At 42.4% G+C, this 18,896-nt stretch overlaps 1 protein-coding gene across 1 annotated transcript in view; it reads left to right on the top strand.

Annotated features, from left to right (window-relative positions):
* LOC117551290 (probable E3 ubiquitin-protein ligase HERC1) overlaps window positions 1-17,962 on the top strand; it is a 47,151-nt gene extending 29,189 nt beyond the window's left edge. The window contains 37 exon segments of the mRNA XM_034224100.1: window positions 545-728; window positions 823-950; window positions 1,817-2,040; window positions 2,359-2,618; window positions 2,764-2,816; window positions 2,906-3,103; window positions 3,818-3,983; window positions 4,067-4,316; window positions 4,847-5,075; window positions 5,585-5,868; window positions 6,336-6,463; window positions 7,054-7,181; window positions 7,991-8,218; window positions 8,750-8,877; window positions 8,979-9,178; window positions 9,359-9,476; window positions 9,649-9,780; window positions 9,946-10,044; window positions 10,290-10,463; window positions 10,548-10,832; window positions 11,398-11,463; window positions 11,586-11,711; window positions 11,806-11,944; window positions 12,086-12,267; window positions 12,366-12,521; window positions 12,635-12,757; window positions 12,974-13,076; window positions 13,445-13,614; window positions 13,711-13,849; window positions 13,951-14,120; window positions 14,262-14,431; window positions 14,580-14,745; window positions 14,846-14,922; window positions 15,035-15,287; window positions 15,399-15,551; window positions 16,089-16,394; window positions 17,431-17,962. Coding sequence (XP_034079991.1) covers window positions 545-728; window positions 823-950; window positions 1,817-2,040; window positions 2,359-2,618; window positions 2,764-2,816; window positions 2,906-3,103; window positions 3,818-3,983; window positions 4,067-4,316; window positions 4,847-5,075; window positions 5,585-5,868; window positions 6,336-6,463; window positions 7,054-7,181; window positions 7,991-8,218; window positions 8,750-8,877; window positions 8,979-9,178; window positions 9,359-9,476; window positions 9,649-9,780; window positions 9,946-10,044; window positions 10,290-10,463; window positions 10,548-10,832; window positions 11,398-11,463; window positions 11,586-11,711; window positions 11,806-11,944; window positions 12,086-12,267; window positions 12,366-12,521; window positions 12,635-12,757; window positions 12,974-13,076; window positions 13,445-13,614; window positions 13,711-13,849; window positions 13,951-14,120; window positions 14,262-14,431; window positions 14,580-14,745; window positions 14,846-14,922; window positions 15,035-15,287; window positions 15,399-15,551; window positions 16,089-16,394; window positions 17,431-17,616 — 6,281 coding nt within the window. The 3' untranslated portion in view covers window positions 17,617-17,962.
* The last annotated feature ends 934 nt before the right edge of the window (window positions 17,963-18,896 follow it).

The following is an 18,896-nucleotide window of genomic DNA, read 5'->3' as shown; positions in this document are numbered from 1 at the left end:
TTATTAATATGATTTTATTGGAAAAGTGTTTAAAAAGCACATGATTTTATGCCTGAAATCGGTTATAACTCCTTGAAGACTGTAGTTTATCAGATATTTACCAGATTTGAACTATTTCTCATTGGAAAAAGTTCAAATGAAGGTTCCCCAAAAAGTGTTGGACACAGATTTCTAAGTATATGGTTCGGCCATTTTGTAAAGCTGAACAAATTCAGATTATTGGCTCACACACAGCATATATCAGTACGTGTTATTTACAGGTAAACATATGCCAACATACATTGTATTAATTTTAGTAACCCCTGTTTTATCACAAACTCTCATTATTTAAATTTGAGGTCTTCCCTCTTACTATTTCACACATTTTCACACACTTACACTTTTCACACACTATCATCTGAACAGATGTGGCAGTGTGACCTCAGACAGCACACGGAAGCATGATCATCTGGTGGCGATGTCAAACACGAATCAGCAATGCAACACTCTCTGATCCTCCTTTTCCATTTGAACTCTGACGGTTTAACTTCCATGTGCCCGCCAGATGTAGCAGGTGACTTGGACTCTCAAACCATCGAGGTGTTGGCCAGCTGGATGCTTGAGCACCCGCTGACAGAGGAGCAGCAGACGGAGTCATCCAGACTGGAGGGGGCTCCCGACACCCCGTCTCCAGATGGGCCGGAGACGGTACAATGTCCCGAGCGGCCAACCACTCAAATCAATGAAAGGTTAGGGATTCGAGGACGTTTATTAATCTGGTTCAGGCATGGTGGTGTTATCATTGTCAGTGGTGTGATGTTTTTTTATGTTATTTGTTTACAGTCTGTTGCCGGGGCTGGACTGGATAGAGAGGGAGAACTTTTTGGATGTCCACCTCACGAGGAACAGACCTCCTCCTGCACGGCGGCGGCGCTCAGGCCCGAGTCAGAGGACCTCGTTCAGAAGAGCAGGTCAGAGTCACAGAATATAACCATCAAAACACATCAAAACATGCGTTAATTCAAAAAGCTGTAAGAAAGAAAAAGTCTACCTATCATGCAAAATGCACTTTTTGATGTCTTTTATACATACATATGTGTCCCCGGTGTGTCGGGGAACACACAAAGTGTCAGAAAATAAAACCCTCTCTCTTTTCCTCCGTACCCAAATCTCTAAAAACGGGGGTACAACGGAGCTGATGCAGATTTGCGTCCGATATGACATAATGTCCGAAATGTGGACCCACGGCCCTATCAGAAACGTTGCTATCAGAAACAATGCCCGACGTGTTTTGTTTTGGACGTAATATGGTCTGTGTTTACATTAGCAAGCATCGCTAACACTCAGAGCTAACCTGTACTGGAGAGAGTATGTGTAAAGAAGCAAGAAATAAAGAAAGGAACTCACCTTGTGGTATAACCGGCAAGAGAAAAAGCATTTGAGCTCCATACATTTCCAGAAATAATCCTTGATGTGGTTTGGAACATGATATGGCGTTTCATCACGGCAGCATTTAGCTGAATCTGCGGTACAATTCTGAGCAGGCATTAGCCCCGCCCCCTTTTAATTTTTTTTCAAGCTAAGGACCTGCAGTTCTCTAACAGGGCTGGGATAGAGGGATATGAAGGATATCTAAAATGCATGATCTGTTTCGTATTTTGAGCAAAACTTATCATAGACATGTTTTTTATATATTTGTATACCCATGCCTAAAAATTGCATAATAGGAGACCTTTAAAGCTTCCCTTACATGATTGTAATATTGTGAATGTGATCAGCCTGAGTCTTGACTCTTAATAAATCCTTAACCTACATTATTGTTCGTTTTCATTTGAAGCAAACACCATCTTTTCAGACTTGCCATCACCCAACCCCCTCCCGCAGCTGTACCAGCAGCACACCTCCGTCAGTGATTGGCCAGAGCAGGTGGAGTTTCATCCCTACGCCGCGGAGGAGTCAGAGCTGGGATACATGGACGACCCTTACCATGAGGAAACTTATGAGGACCTGCTGACCCCGTCTTTCTTCAGCTTGGAGAGGGACACACTGCAGATAGTGGAGGTGACATAAACACACATAAGCAAAACACAATACAATCTACAATTACTTTTATCATGCAAGACGTGATTTACATTTTTTTAAATAAATCTTGAAATATACCCAACATTTTTGAACACCTTGCTTTGTGGAATAAAGAAAAGGAAAATGTGAAACTGCAATGAAAAGAGATTTAGCACATAATATACATAAAACATGTGACCCCACTGAAGAGACAAAATACGTAAGCAGATTAAAACAGTCTCTTCTCCCTCCATACAAACATGATGTTACTTTCCTCTAATTAATAAATCATGTTACATCTTGTCGCCCTCATTTTAGGCCGGAGAGGAACACAGTCAGATGGTGAAGTGTGAACTGTGCAACACCCTCACCCTGCAGTTCAACAACCACATAAAGCGGCGTCACCCGGGCTGCGGTCAGAGTGCGGCGCGTAAAGGATACGACAGCACCGGGGCCTACGTGGATGTCTGGTTCAAAGGGGAGTGCGGATCCAACTTCCCCTTCTACCTCCTCTGCAGCTCCTGCAGGGAGAAGTATCTGGCTGCAAACTTAAACGACCCAAATTCTAAATATGAAAGGTATAGTAATAAAGGAAAAATATGGATTCATACTACACATGGCAATCAATAAGGGGGCCACTAGACTGTTTATTGGTATCATGTTTGGTTGGTGAAAGTAAGCTGCTTGTATAGCCTGTTATTTATTGTTGTTGTCTTCCTTCAGGATTAAAGGTCTGACATCAGATTTGATTGGTCAAATGGACAGCACTTCAGATGGTACGGGAGGCACTTTCACTCTGAAATGGCAGTTGTACAACAGAACAAAATGTAATTTTATCAAATGGCTGGTGCTTCTGTCTGAACAGATGATTGGGAAATGAGCCACCAAGACGAGTGTGACCCAGACAAGCTGACAGGACAGGAGGACTTTGGGCTTCTGCTGCGTCCCCTGGGACTGACGGAGAAGAAGCTGGTACCAGACCCCATTACCTTCACTGAGCCGGATCCACTCGGGGCCCTCGTGTACAGCTCAACTGACCCTACAAAAGCCGGAGCTCCGAAAGGTATAATGTCTTGGTAATAGTATAGGAAGGCCAAAGTCTTGAAGTTTTGCCAAAATAACCCTTACAAGCCGATCAGGTCTATGCAAACAAGAGTGCAAGTTGATCGGTTTTTATGTAAAAAATATATGTTATTTTGATTATTAGAGAGAAATTGTAAACATGTCTAAAGAACAGAATGCGTAATATGATGGAAAAAAAATATTTTCTGCAACACAAAGTTCAAAATATGGAAACTAATCCACACTTTTAGAGCACTAGACATTGTCTCTGCATGATCTTCCAGTCTTGTTTTCTGCTTGTCTTACCATGAGTCTAGGACAGTGTGACAAAACCAACCAGCCACAGCCACAATTACAAATTCTGTTGTCAGCACACCTCTATGAAGTTGCTTACTGTATTCTTGTTTATGTGGTAGTGCATTTTTCGTCACTTTATCTCCCGTGAAAGATGTATCCCCACTTGTAACACACACCCACATTCCCTCTGTGCTTGTTGGCAGCAGGAGAATCAGCCAAACTCACTGCTGCGTAGTGACTCACCACACGTTTATCATAGCTGGGCCTCAAAAGTAAACATGGTGTTCTTGAAGTTGATCCAGTATTTTGACTTTTTTGCATGCCCACACAAGATGGTGTGTAAAACTGTGAGTTAAGCAACATGTATCAGGGATTTGTCCATTGATTCATGTTTTGATAATGTGTTTTTCCTCACCAGGGAATGCCCTTGTTGAACAGAAGACCTCTCTGAGCCTCGGGCAGCAGGCAGTATCTCTGAGGGACTCTCATGATAGACTAAAAGCTTTAAGAAGAGTCACATCCACAGCCCAGATTCTGCTAGCTTACAGCATGGTGATGAGAGCACTGTCTCAGACTGCTTCAAGGTATGTTTCAACAAGAATATACAGCATTTATGACGTTCTTTTTTGAGCTGTGATTTCTAGAGTCTTCTTTTCTTCCTCTCCAGTGCGTCAGTGTGCAGCCATTCTAACGGACTGGAGTCCCTGGGTCTGGCAGATATCCGGATCCTGGTGCGTTTGATGACTCTGGCAGCAGGGGGCAGGGCTCACACCTGTGTGGACAGACAGTCAGGTGTGAAGGGGCCGGCGACAGAGCGCAACAACTCCACCTGCCTCAGCTTCCTGACCTCCGCCATCGGCAGTGTGGTGTCCCACAGCCCTACTGCTTACAGGCAGCTGGTGGAGATATGCACTCAGGTCAGTTAATCAATTAATTCAAAAAACAGCATATGACAATAACTGCACTATGTCTGGGATATGTGAAATCCTGTCTAAAATAAACATCACAATATACTATATCACCATATCAATTATGTTTGACGAAGTGACACATTTGTCTAAAACGATATCATGTTTTAGTACATCAATTAAACTTCCTTTTTTCTACTGGATAACTTTTATATAACAGTCTAAATATAATTACAGTTTTCACTATAATACTGTTGACTTCTGGGCTGGACCAATTTATTTATTGAAAATCTGCTTGGATATCTTATTGCTTTTATATGAATCAGGCGATATATTCAATGTAACTTTTATAGGAGTAACATTAGGTCAGTAAACGAATCACAATCTGAATAAATAATATATTTGTTAAATTATTAATTTCTTCCAAATTTAAATGGTGAAAATATCATCCCTGATAACATAATATATCCTGTGTCACAGTGTGGTATAGGATTTTTTTTAACATTTTTATGTACATTTGTAAATGTTCCTGCCTGTAGGAACTAATGGCAGCGGCTACAGGGGTGAACATCGGGGCCATCAGCGACCCGCAGCAGAGGAGCTGTCTGAGCACCTGCCTGACAGTTGCATCGCAGGCCTCCCAGCCGCAGAAGGACTACATCGAGCAGACGCCCCCCACGTTCCTGGTCACACAAAATCTGGTGTCCCTGCTCACTGAAAAGGGTGTTCACTGCCACAGCTCAGATAAGACAGAACATGAGGCTAATGGTGAGAGAAAGTAAACATTTATTTATTTCAGTGTGTCGTCATGTCAAATGATCATATAATCATTTAAAACATATAGTCTTATACTCTGATTGCCTTTTACACTGTTAAATTGTATTTTTAGTCTTGTATGTGTTTAACAGAGACATATGTAAAGGATTTAGATTTCAGGAGGGCAAAAGGAAGTGTAAAAGGGGGACAAAGGGGTTTAATGGTTTAATGATGGGGTGTAGGACCAGTGGGCTGTTTCCTGTCATGAATATATACTTGAAGTGGGACTGCTACCTGTGTTCGGGGTGCAGAACTTATTTTTTCCTCTAAGGATGAAGTTGCTCTGTTCCTGCATTTGAGATCGATTTCACTTGTATATTGACTTTCTTTATTACTTTATTAAATATAACAAAAGACAAACTTTTTCCATTAAGCATGTATCAGTTTCTCTTAAGAATTTCCTCCACACAGTGTTAGAAACTTGTGATGTTGTTATTTCATGGTAGCTCTGCTCTGCGTAGGTGGCCTAGATACAGGGAGCCAAGGGGTGTCTTCTTCGTCCTTGCCTCCTTCCCCTTTACCCCTCCTGACCAGAGTGGGCCCTCTGGAGCTGGCTAATGCGCTGGCAGCCTGTGTCCTCTCTGCGCGGCTGACCAGTAAACACCGCCAGTGGGCCGCGCAGCAGCTGGTGCAGGCTCTGGCCGCCACAGGCAGGGATGGTCCTAATCGGACGCAAACATACAGCGACCTGGCTGGTGACTTACGCAAAAGTCCTCTCAAGAGGCTTGAAGGACATTACAACAAGGTGAGGGACGCTATAAAAATCTGCTTCATTCGATTATTTAAAAACGGGATATGCAGTGTTTTTGTTTATACATTTTGTATTGACCCACACTGTTGCCTTTGGATGAGAGACGGATTAGAAAAATCAAATGCAAAGCCCATCCTCCATCCACGTAAACAATGTAAAAGCTTATACAGTATATACTCAAAAAAGAGCAATCCAATCATTTGCATTAAAGCTTGACAACATGAAGAATTTTATCATAGCTTCCCCATTGATGTGCAGAGCATTAAGTGGGCGGGGCTTGAGGATTACGGTCCTTAAAACATCCACCAAGACAGGGATATTTCTTTCAGTTAGTCTTTTAGAAACAAAGAAGTATCCTTGGACCTGGGGAGAACGTGGCACATTTCAGTACTGTTTGTTTTCAGAACCTATCATGTGAGCAGAATTGAAAAGAAGCTTTCCATTATGTCTGTTCCCCTCAGGTGACCAGCTGTTCCTGGAACAGTGACCAGAGCTTGCTGGCTACCTGCTCTCAGGACAAGGTGGTGCAGCTGTGGAGCCTGAGCCAGAACACTGTGGAGCTGCAGACCACCTTCTCCTGCATCACCAGGTGCTGTTTCTGTCTTGTTTGAAAGGAATATCCATATTAACACTTTCAAAATGAAATGTACTGTTAGTATTGGGTTTCGTGCTTGGCTATAGTTTATATCTGAAAGTATACACTTTGATGGAAGATGAAACGGCAAACCTTGACTTTTTTTTGGATGTGCTTTTTTCATTTTAGCAACATATACAACCAAATTCATAATTTGTTTTGTAGCTATATCTTTAATTTCTACTGATAATTGAACATTTAGATTTACACACTGAAAACCAATAAGGAGTGTATTTAATAACACAGATTGAACTGATGGTTAACAGCTACACAATTAGAGAGTGTGTCAAAATCTGTAAAAGATTTAGCTTCAGATTGAAAATGGGTTTCAATTAGAGAAATACACATTTCATTTTAGGTCAAATATTTCCAATAGAACTGACGTTGTACCATATTTTAGGTTGAAACTTAAACAGGTACATTTACTTAGTACTAATACAAAAAACGATTTACCTAGGAAGATATTACAGAAAATGTGCATCCTGTCAAAGAACTTGGGTTACTTATAGTTCTAAATATTTGTTCCTGTGACTTTCTTTCTCCAGTAAGGCGGACAGATCGAGCAGTGAGAGGGCCGCTAGATGTAGTCTCATGTCTCCTGTGTACTGGAGCACAGGGGGGAACTTTCTGGCCGCCCCAGAGAACAAACACATCAACATCATGAACATAAGAGGTACATCTGTTTTTGGTTGCTTTTGTATAGCCTTGAATTTCTGCCTCCCTCATCACCAGTGGCAAACCGTCAGGGCCTTCAAGGTATTCAGAGAATACCCTGGAACACTCAGATAAAACAAACAAAAAATCGATTTAATTATATAAATAAAATGTATATAAAATGAATAAATGAGAATCCTATCTGTGTTGTTGATCTGTAATATTACAGTGTTACGTTGATTTGTTTGTCCTTCTCGGACCATGCTACGCATTTCAGTGGTTTTGTGTTAGAAAAGAAAGCAACCAATCAGATCTTGTTCTGGGTCTCTGGGTAGAATATCCTTCAACAAGGTATTCTACATCCTTGATCGAATGCCCTGGCCGTTGCACTGAATGAGAGCGTACATTTGGACTGACAGTTTGATCAACCAATCATATATTGATTTGTAGCCAATGGGCGTATTCTTTCAGTTTCCCTCGGTTCCAGGGTATTCTAGAAGGCCCGCTAGTTAACTGGCTTGAGACAGAGGATCTAGATGAATGCGACGAAGCAATTCATGCCGTTTTATTGTTTTTAACGTTGAAATGACAAGTGCAACAGGTGAAGATGAAGTTGTTGCGGAATTGTTGTGAGTACCCTTTTCAAGACGACAATTCAGTGAAAAGACGGATATTATAATAATGCCACGGAGGGAGGGGGGGGGGGGGGGGGGGGGGGGGTGTGTGTGTGTCTAGTCTACAGAAGGTCCAGTTGTGATAGACACGGTTCGCCACTGCTCATCACTAATAGTAAACATTTACAAATGTCATTTTTCTGTTACATTACAGGATCCCACTGTCATGTGGAGGCTCAGATGTCCCGGATCACAGTGCTCTGCTGGGCCCAGGCCTTCAGCTTGTGGGTTCTGGAGCAGCCGGCAGCCTGTAAGAACAGACCTGCTGAGAGCCTGCTGGTGGGCCGGCTGGATGGCTCCCTCTGCTGGCTGCAGGTCACAATGCAGCAGCTAGACCTCAATGTAAAGAGCACTGAACTCACCCACTGCCACATGAAAGAGGGTGAGGAGACTACTACAATGCACACACTGTTATCACTTAAAGAAATTAGAAAATTGGTACCACTCTCATGTCCATACAGTACATATGAAGCTAAGGCCAACTGATGATTAGCTCAGTTTAGCACACAATCTGAATGCAAATGTGAAAAAGGGAAACTACTAGCAAGTCTTATGCTTTCTTACTAACTGATATTTTGCATGTTTAATATTTGCAGAAATGTAAAAAACTCATGTTGCTGGTTTACAAGATTTGCATTCAACTATTTATTCTTTCTTGAGACTTTTTTTCCCCTTAGATTTCTTTGGGGGGATTTTGGCAGAGCAAACTGTTCCCCTCTGCTTTCACTCTGTCTTTGTCAGTATGCTCAACTAAGCTATCTACCTGCTTGTTGTAAATCAATATCTAGTGTAAACACAAGAGAGTGGTATTGATCTTTTCATCCAACTTGGCAAAAAGTGAACAAGTGTATTTTTTCAGAAAGTCAAACAAATTAAATTAAAGGGATTGATCTTGTGCTCTAATCTCTCTTAGCTCCCCAGTGTGTGGCCTGGCACAGCGAGGACAAGCCTTTTGCAGTGGGCTACCCCAGTGGAAAGATCCTTTTGGCCACAACTGAGGTGTATGAGAACGAGCAGCCTGTGGTTCTCTCAGTCTTCCAGGTTTGTTTGCTAAAGTCGTAACCAATTGTCAATTGACAGTCAAGACATTTTCCACACTATTTCCTCTAATTGACCTCTCATTACCCCTCTCCAACTTACAGGACGGTATAAGCTCTCTAAAATGGGACCCCACAGGACACTTACTGCTCTGTTTGGGGAGGTCAGAGGTAGTGAAGATATTGGGACGCTCCGGAGGCTCCTGGGTGACCCTCCACTCCCTCACTCACAGCAGCACCGTTAACATCGCAGAGTGGTGCCCAGTCGCTGGCAGAGCCCCTGACCCCAGACTCATGGTGGCTGCGTGAGTTTAAATAACCACTATACTCTGAACAATTGAAATGGTAACAATGCGGAAGTACAAATAAATATAATTAATAAGTGAAAATGTAATTGTAGGATGATTATAATCTAACATGAATGAAGAATAATATTCAATGTATCTTTGCTGCATATTCTTATTTATCTCTCCATGTTTCTTCAGAGGCTGTCAGAATGGCTCTGTGCATGTCTGGACTCTGCCACAGGGGGGCACTTTTGTATCTTTGCCCAACATATTGAACAGCTCCCAGGGCCAGGAGAAAAGCACAGGGTCAGAAAAGGTCAGTTTGCATCTGCATCTGAAGCTCCTTCTTGCAGCCTTTGTTTTACAAAAGAATCCTTACATTTCTGTTGTCAAATTTGTTTCAGCATTGTATGGCCATTTTGTCTTGAATTAGCTTTTGTGTCTCTGATTTAGCTCATGACATCATCCAGTTCTGTTTCTTCTTACAGCAGGAGAGTGCAAAGAGTGTGTTCGTGCTGCATGGCCACATCACAGCAGTGAAGTCCCTTTCATTTTGCTCAAGTGGACTGGCTCTGGTTTCTGGAGGCATAGGGGGACTGCTCAACATCTGGTCTTTACAGGTCAGAAAACAACATATACTGTACCACCTGCTCTACTTGAAGCCAGTGCAAATATCACTTAGATTTGATGACAATTAAACTTTTGTTTCGTAAAATTATTTTTAAGAAACGGTAAGAGATCTAATTTAGAGTTTTAACCCTTTTGCTTCTCTTTGCATCTTGCAGGATGGTTCAGTCTTGCAGACGGTTACAGGTCTGGGTTCGGTAGTCAGTACTACCTGGATACCAAACTTGGGTGTGGCCGCTTGCTTTGGGAGGTCAAAGGTAATTTGAATCACTCATAACATCATTTCAAAGACTTGTTTCATGTTTCTATGCTAATATAAGCTAACTGTCTCATGGTTTTACCTTCATATTTAACATGGAATCGCTCTTATCATCTAACTTCCCCAAATTCCAAGTTGTATTTCATAAGAGCAGATAAAAAAAGTGGTTCTCTTTTTGGTAGATAAAACAATTGGACTTGCCTGTATTGCCTTACAGTTCGGTTGTCATTGTCTATTTTCCAGGATGTGTTGCTGATCTGCTGCACCCCTGACTGGATCAGTCAGAATCACGTGCTAGCTTCCTGTCGTATGGTCCTCAGAAGCCAGAACGTCCTGGGTCTAAATCGGGCCCCTTGTTTCGCCGTCTTCCTGGAGAGGCTGCCCTTGCTGTTGCAGGCACAGTACAATTATGAGAAGGTCATTACTGAAACTGCACTTCAAAGTTTCATTATTCGTTGTTTTGTGGGCCTGAGCTGAAAATAATGTCCTCTCTTAATGCAGACGCATGTGGCGGCGGGTGATCAGCTCGTCCACAGTGCCTTCCTGCAGAGCCTGGCCTCCCTGACGGTGGGATTGTCTTTAGAGAAACATCTGTGCCGGTACCCTCGCCCTCCACACCACAGCAGTCCTGATGCCCACTCCTGCCCATCGGAGTGGAGCTGGCTCGCCACTTACGCCACTACTGTCCGCAGCGCTGAGGCGATTGCCAGCGGTACAGCCTTCCCAGAATCCTTCAGTCTTTCGGAGGTGCAGGAGGTGGATGCCACTGAGTTCACCACGGCACTAGTAAGTAGTGACAATTGACTTTGTGCTGTTGTTATGTCAGCCAGGTTTAAGTATGTGGGGGGATTTGTGCTAATGTATGATTGTATCCTCAATATGGGATTCACAATTACAAGAAAAAACCGTTGTTATATTTACTTTTCAATGAATGTCATTGCATGTTGACTTCACTCTGCTCTTAACCAGCCACTTTTGGGCTACCAGCCAAAGCCAAGAAACAAAGGCACCTTCTTTAACCTGCTTGGCTAAAAAACAAGCAGTTCCGTTGCAGGCCACATTTTGGCCTTTGTTGCGGCTTAAAACTGGATTGAATTTCATCGCTGCTATGATGATCCATTTAATTTAGGCATGATAAGAGATGAATAAGTCCCAGTTTTGTTATCTTTGCAACCACCTTGACTCTAAATACTCCGCAAGGGACAAGTAAGTGAGATTGTTCTTCTCCTCCTTGTGTTTGGAATGTGCAGTTTATGAAAGGTTTGATGTGTTGCAGGAATCTAAATTAGCCACATTAAACACACGTTTCAAATATTTTAGGCATGTATTGAGAGACTTCTCTATCTTTTAGGACAATAGTAAGTGGAGCTTCAGGATGGATGAACAGCTGATGTCATGGGCCACCACCAGACCAGAGGTAACAGCCAAGCCATCTAGAAAACAAAACAAAATGATGATAAAATGTCTCTTTAATTCGCCGTCTGTGTACACAATGAGATTTTCTTCGAGCTGCAGAGTGTAATACTGTTTGTTTCTCAGGATTGGCAGCTGGGGGGGAAGAGTGAGGTGTACTTGTGGGGGAACGGACGTTACGGACAGCTGGCAGGAATCGGAACCAACCTGATGATGCCCACTCTAGCTCCCTCTCTTCTACAGACACAACAGGTAACAACTTTTTCACCCAGGACACTGACTCTGCCCTTCATTCTACTGTCGTCTCATTTTTCTCTCCCTTGGGTGTTTTTTCATCGTCCTTCAGGTCGTGTGTGGACAGAACTGTTCCTTCCTGGTCCAGTCCAATGGGACGGTCCTGGCTGTAGGAGAAGGACAATATGGCAGACTGGGCCAGGGGAATTCTGATGACCTCTACATCCCCACTATCATCTCTGCTTTCCAAGGTACAAGTCAGGGTTGTTCTACTTTTAGATAGTGTCATTCTTGCCTCCAACAATGTTGATTAACCACAACAGAAAGTTAGCTTCCACTTTCCTCATTTATTGTGTTTTGTTGAGCTTTACTGACTTTTGCTCTGTGTGCAGGGTATGTGGTGACTCAGCTGGTGACGTCCTGTGGATCTGACGGACACTCCATGGCCCTGACTGAGACCGGGGAGGTGTTCAGTTGGGGGGATGGAGATTTTGGGAAACTGGGCCACGGTAACAGTGAAAGGCAGAGGAGACCCAAACAGATAGAGGCCTTACAAGGAGAAGAGGTCGTTCAGGTAAAGATAAAATGCTCCGTACTCTTCTATGGTACAGGACAACGTTCTAAAAGAGCAAGTGATAAATGAATTCAACTGGCTTTACTTTCCCTTCCCAGCTTGCTTGTGGTTTCCGGCACTCGGCCGTGGTAACAGCAGATGGGAAACTGTTCACCTTCGGCAGCGGTGAATCTGGTCGTCTGGGTCAAAGGTCAACATCCAACAAGATGCTGCCTGAGAGGGTGGCTGCGCTTGAGGGATATCATGTGGGACAGGTAAGAAATGAACTGTGTGCGTTTAAATGTAACTCCTTTGGTGACACAGTATGCACAGTGAAATGTACATATTAAAATATAACTCGACAAACTATCTTGGTTCACTTTCCAAGGTGTCATGTGGTCTTAAGCACACACTGGTGCTGTCCCTTGATGGCATGGTTGTGTGGGCATTTGGAGATGGGGATTACGGCAAACTGGGAACAGGTTCCTCTACAGCCAAATACTACCCTCAGGTGAGTGACAACAGTGACACAGCGCTAAAATTAAAGAATCTTCAAAAGGCAAAACACTGGGCATATATGTTAGATTCCCGGTTATGGGGAACACCAAAGTCAAGCTTAATATTCTCTCTTTTGTATCTATTGTTTTAGGTATCTATTGACTTATTTTAACACAAATTCAGTGCTTTCATGTATTTTAGATGCATTTTTTTTGTGCTGTTTTTACAGAAAGTGGAGCAGCTGTGCAACAAGGGGATTAAGAAGGTCTGTTGTGGAACGCAGTTCTCTGTGGCGTTGGCCTGTGATGGACATGTTTACACATTTGGACAAGGTATGTTTTATTGTGAACATATTGTTACTGTACTGTCTTCGTTTACTTTTGTCTTAATGATTGAAAAGTTTCAAATATAAGTAGTTATTGTATGAGTATCTAATAGAAACAGCATACTACAACTGCTGTCATTAAACATGAATTTACTAGAGTTGGAAAAAATATATTGTTTTTAAGTTGACATGGTGGGGTACATGTACCTGGTTATTTCCATGTCTATTCTACTTTATGCTTCCACTTCTACACTTCTGACCTCACTACATTTATTTGACAACCGTCTTTGCAGAATATATAATTGAGACACAACTAATAAACTATGATATATTGATGCCCATGCCTAACAACACTTCCCTCTGTTCCTCTCTTAGAGCGTCTGATCGGCCTACCAGACTCCATGCTGAAGAATAAATCCTGCCCCCAGGTGGTGCCGTCTCTGGAGGGACTGTTTATTGAAGACATTGCTGTGGGCTGTGAACATGTGCTCGCCCTCTCCTCCACTGGAGACATCTACGCCTGGGGCTGCAACAGTGAGGGACAGGTATGCAACCAACATCCTCTATTAAAAACGTTACCCTTCAACCATCTGAAGATTGATCATCAGAAGCACTGTTATAGCCTTATGTGTGTGTTCCAGCTTGGCCTTGGACACTCCAACCTGGTGAAGGAGCCCACGTTCATATCGAGCCTCCAGGGGAAAAACATAAGACAGATCTCTGCCGGCCGCTGCCATAGTGCAGCATGGACCACCCCCTCTACCTCGCTGAAAAACTCAGGTACCGATCAGTCCTACTGTAACTATAAATACACTTCTATCATGGCAGCTGTGATCTAAGGGGAATACACCTGGGACTTAATTTGTCACCTTCATCTCCAGGTACCTCTGGAAGTTTCCAGCTAGGCCTTCCCCAGTCAGTCCCCCCCCAGTACAACACACTCAAAGACTGCAGCCCTCATGTCCTCAGCATGCGCCTCAGGGTACTCTACCACTTTTCTGACCTCATGTACAAGTCCTGGAGGCTGCTCAACCTGGACACCAAAAAGCCGGTAAACATGGATAACTTTTAATATTGCTTTTAATCTTGCGGATGCCGCTTGTTTGTCTTTTTTGCACCCGGCCGTCCTTCTGCCATTGTAATGCCTCTTTCACTTTGCCCTTTTTTATTCCCTGTCCTTCACTCTATCCAGGTGTCCACATCACGCTATAGTTCAGGGACGACAGCCATCATTAGAGGTGAACTCAGAGGTCTTCTATCACCCAAGGTCAACACTTTGCCTCTAGTACGCTCCATTGGCAGGACAATGACCCAGGGCAAAACATATGGGCCACAGATCACTGTAAAACGGATTTCCACAAGGTAAGGATGAGCATGATATTCAGACAGTTGGTACTAAAGAATCGGAATGAAGAAAAAAAAAGAATCTGGCTGTTTTGAACTGGTGGAACATATTTTCCATGTTTTTTTTTAATCTTTGATTGATGTCTCCTCCCTTACACTCCCACAGAGGGCGTTCGAGCAAGCCCATCTTTGTGCAGATCGCAAAGCAAGTGGTGAGTCTGAATCCCCTGGAGCTGCGGCTGCCGTCACGAGCCTGGAAGGTCAAACTTGTCGGAGAGGGAGCGGACGATGCCGGAGGAGTGTTTGATGACACCATCACTGAGATGTGCCAGGTAGGAAGAAAACACAAACACAAGGTCTGAACAGAGATGAAACAGCCTGGATTATTCTGTGCTTTTTTGTAAATTGACACAAACAATGTGTTTTCACCAGGAGTTGCAGGCTGGTGTGGTGGATCTTCTGATTCGTACTCCCAACAGCTTTGCTGATGTGGGCAGTAACACAGACAGGTACAGTTGTCTTTTGGTAGTCACAAACACACAAAGTAACCTTTACAGAGGAAAAAACATCACATTTTCAAAAACAAACCTAACTTCTGTTATTGGCTGTGAACCCCCACAGATTCTTCTTGAACCCAGCCGCTCTCTCAGAGGATCACATAGTCCAGTTTCGCTTCCTTGGAATCCTCATGGCTGTAGCCATCCGCACCAAGAAACCTCTGGACTTGCATCTGGCTCCTTGGGTGTGGAAACAGCTCTGCTCCATGCCATTAGGAGGGGGGGACCTGGAGGAGGTGGATCTGCTCACATACCGCACCCTCCAAGGCATCCTTCACCTGGAAAACAGTGGAATCACTGAGGATAACTTCCATGTGGTGAGATGTTAAACAAATCGTCTTGTGGCAGAGAACCTTTTCAATTTATTTTTCCTAAAGCCCTTTTTCTATACTAACCTTTATTCACCCTTGCCATTTTGACCTCTAAAGATGATCCCACTGGACACATTTATGGCCCACAGTGCAGATGGAAGGCTGGTACCTGTAGTTCCTGGAGGTCAAAACATCTCCCTGACCTTCTCCAACCGGACTGAATATGTTGAGAGAGCAATGGACTACAGGCTGCATGAGATGGATTCACAGGTATAAAGGGTTGAAATGTTGGATAATATTGTAAATGTATTGAACAGACGTGTTAACAGGGACATATCATGAAAAAACACACTTTTCAGTGCTTGTACACACACATTTGGGTATATGGAGTGCCTACAAATTCACAAACTGTGAAAGGCAACCCAGTCAGTTATTTTTTTGTGGGATGCATGACCAGAATATCCCCCAGTTTGAGTATGTTCACCAACTACTTGATTACTACCGCTGCAAAGGGGCACCATCATTTTTGGAAGAGGGGCTTAAAGAGACAAGCTAAAACAGAGCATGTCAGACACGGGGTGAAACGATAAATTCAGACAGACAGTTTGAGAAAAAAACGATATAATACTGTGCAATAAAAACTTTGTCGGGCATTTCCCTCCACTGTATCTGAAACTCATCCATTTTAAACACCCACCGTGGCCACCAGTTTCCATTAGTGCTCACTACACAGGCTGTTTGTTGTGCTGCTGTTGTTCCCTTTATCTGGCCTCAGAAGTATCAAAGCGCTGTTGTTCTGTTGTCCAGGTGGCAGCAACCAGAGAGGGCATGTCCACCATCATCCCCGTGCCCCTCCTCTCCCTGCTGACAGCTCAGCAGCTGGAGCAGCTGGTGTGTGGCCTGCCAGAGGTCTCAGTCGAGATGCTGAAGAAGCTGGTGCGTTACCGTGACATCACCGAGAGCCACCAGCTCATTGGCTGGTTCTGGCAGAGCTTGGAGGAGTTCACCAATGAGGAGCGAGTGCTTTTCCTACGTTTCGTCTCCGGCCGGTCCAGGCTGCCTTCCAACCCGGCTGATATCGCGCAGAAGTTCCAGATCATCAAGGTTGATAGGGTGAGGTCACAAAAAAGAACCCTGAACAATTTATACATGTTGTACTCACACTTTACCTGATTTTTATTTAAATTGATATTATAAAAACTGCAACTACTTTGCAACCTTGTGTATTGTAAGTATACAATATCCTATGTTATATTTATTTTAGTAGTTGTTTGGTCTATTACAGTGTATTTTAACTTATTTTTTTATAGTATAGATAGTGTATTCTATAGATACTCTATACCACACATGTCAAACTCAAGGCCGGCCCGTGGTGGATTTAATTGTTTTTTGAAGCTGTTGTTGGCCTGTGGAAAAATGTAATCATAAGAAATGACTCCGGAAAAGCTGCAGATAGAGCCATAAGAAATGAATGCAGCTGATTATTTAATTTTTAATGTTGTTTTTATAGGCAATACTTTAAGCTTTGTTAGTTCCAGGTTTAATATGTGCAATAAGTTCATTTCAATAAGTTTTGCAATAAACATTGAACCAGTCCGGCCCTCGACTAGTACCGATTTTTTAATTTTGGCCCACTGTGTATTTGAGTTTGACACCCCTGCTCTATACACTGTTAATGGTAATTAATTTCAATGTTTTTTCACCGTGCAAACAAATTCCAAATAGATATAGATAGATATCTAATAGGATAGATCAAAATCGAAATATGGACTGGTGAATATACAAATAGCAGGAAGCACAATGTTTGTTAAAGGCTAAATATGTGTTAAATTACCATTTTGAATAGAGTATTATCTGGCTGTACAAATATCCCGGGCCACAAAATCTATTTTAACAGAATTATCGCAGATGATTTGTACAGATACTCTAAAATAAATAACATAATAATAATTTAATAAGTCTCTATTATAAGCAGAATTATGAATCTAAAAGGATCAATTCCAAATTCTGTGAATGATCATGCAATTGCAAAGTCAGTAAAATCCTGAAGCCCTCATATCTTATCCAATATTATACAAAAAAACTATCACAAGGTAAAACATATTAAAGTACCAACAATATATATTGTTTCTCTTTTATTTTCCTTCAGCCTGTAAACGGCCTCCCCACGGCGCAGACCTGCTTCTTCCTGTTCCGCCTCCCCCCGTACACCAGCCAGGCCATCCTCGCTGAGCGCCTGCGTTACTCCATCCACAACTGCCCCTCCATCGACATGGACAACTACATGCTGACCCACAACACTGACCCAGTGGACAGTTCCGACAACGAGGACTGAGCGACTAGATGGTGATGAATGTATCTTCTCCCATGCCATGCACATTATGCACTGAACACAGATTTTTATTCGCCAAAACCTGTAAGGTGGTGTACTGTTTATATGTTGGTTGACTTGAAGATATGTGTAGTTTTGGTTTTCCAACTGTGCAAGGTGTTGTAATTATTGCAGTGCTTACTCTGAATAAAAAACTACAGGGAAACAGAACAAGATTTTACAAAAAATATAGGTCAATAAGCCACAATAAAGGAGTTAATGTGCCTGTTTGTTTGTTTGAAAATATGTAATAATTTATGACCTGTCCCACACCATATTATTGTAAAATAAAAGAGTGTTTAAATAAGGATTTGGTGTATTTCTTTTTTATTTCTGCATCACACAATCACTCTGCATGAGTTTTCATTCTGAATATACTGTATACATCACAAAATGTACATTATTTCCGATTGTAAATCAAGGGGATTTTCTATAAAGGAAGTGAATGCAAAGCAAAGGTAATAGCATTAATTAAGAAAAAAGGAGCAAGAAGCTTTTCACAATGAACACAGTTTGCAGGGCACACTTAAACATGATCAAAATGCTGTGACAGTGACGCAATTGCGGTGGTAATGATTTTTGAAATGTGTCAAATATTGTAATGTAAAATCAATGATAGGCAAAAAGCTAATGATAGGTTAGCAGCTGATATGATGGGCTTTCTGCAACAATATTTGAATCATGTCGATGTTAAAAAAAAGCACAAAATGACTTTTCTTTCTACACTATTTCTTATAAAAATATAATCCGCAAACCAGGAAAGCTTCATTTTGCCGCAGTTTTTCAAATTGTTCAGCATGCGTTGTTAAATGATGTTCAATTTTCGTGCAGTGTGTGTTAAGGCCAGAGTTAAATAAAAGTGTGATTTGACAGAGATTACCTCAGTCAATGTTGCGTTTCTTTACTATCCTACAATTGAAGGCAGTGGATGAATGTACACGTTTTAAAAGGCGTTTTTAATGAGCTTTCCGCAATGTATTGTGGTGGAGCGTAGGAAAACATCAATTAATGCACATGCGTGACCAGATGGCAACGAAAGGATCATGACCCTGCTGCAATTTGATTGGCTATTAGCCAAGCACTGTTGTTACCACTTACTGTAGTTGTCAGGAGTTGGAAGACACTTGTCAACATGAACCATTTTGAATATCTTCTACATCAAATATGTAAAAGTCATTAACCTTTGGGGCCCACAAATAGAGGCATATTATATTATAAACATAAGCCATTGTAGTAACGTAAAT

The sequence above is a fragment of the Gymnodraco acuticeps genome, unplaced genomic scaffold (genome assembly GCF_902827175.1).
Source record: "Gymnodraco acuticeps unplaced genomic scaffold, fGymAcu1.1, whole genome shotgun sequence".
NCBI lineage: Eukaryota > Metazoa > Chordata > Actinopteri > Perciformes > Bathydraconidae > Gymnodraco > Gymnodraco acuticeps.
Note: the sequence above shows the minus strand (reverse complement) of the source record. Positions and strands in the feature narration are given on the sequence as shown.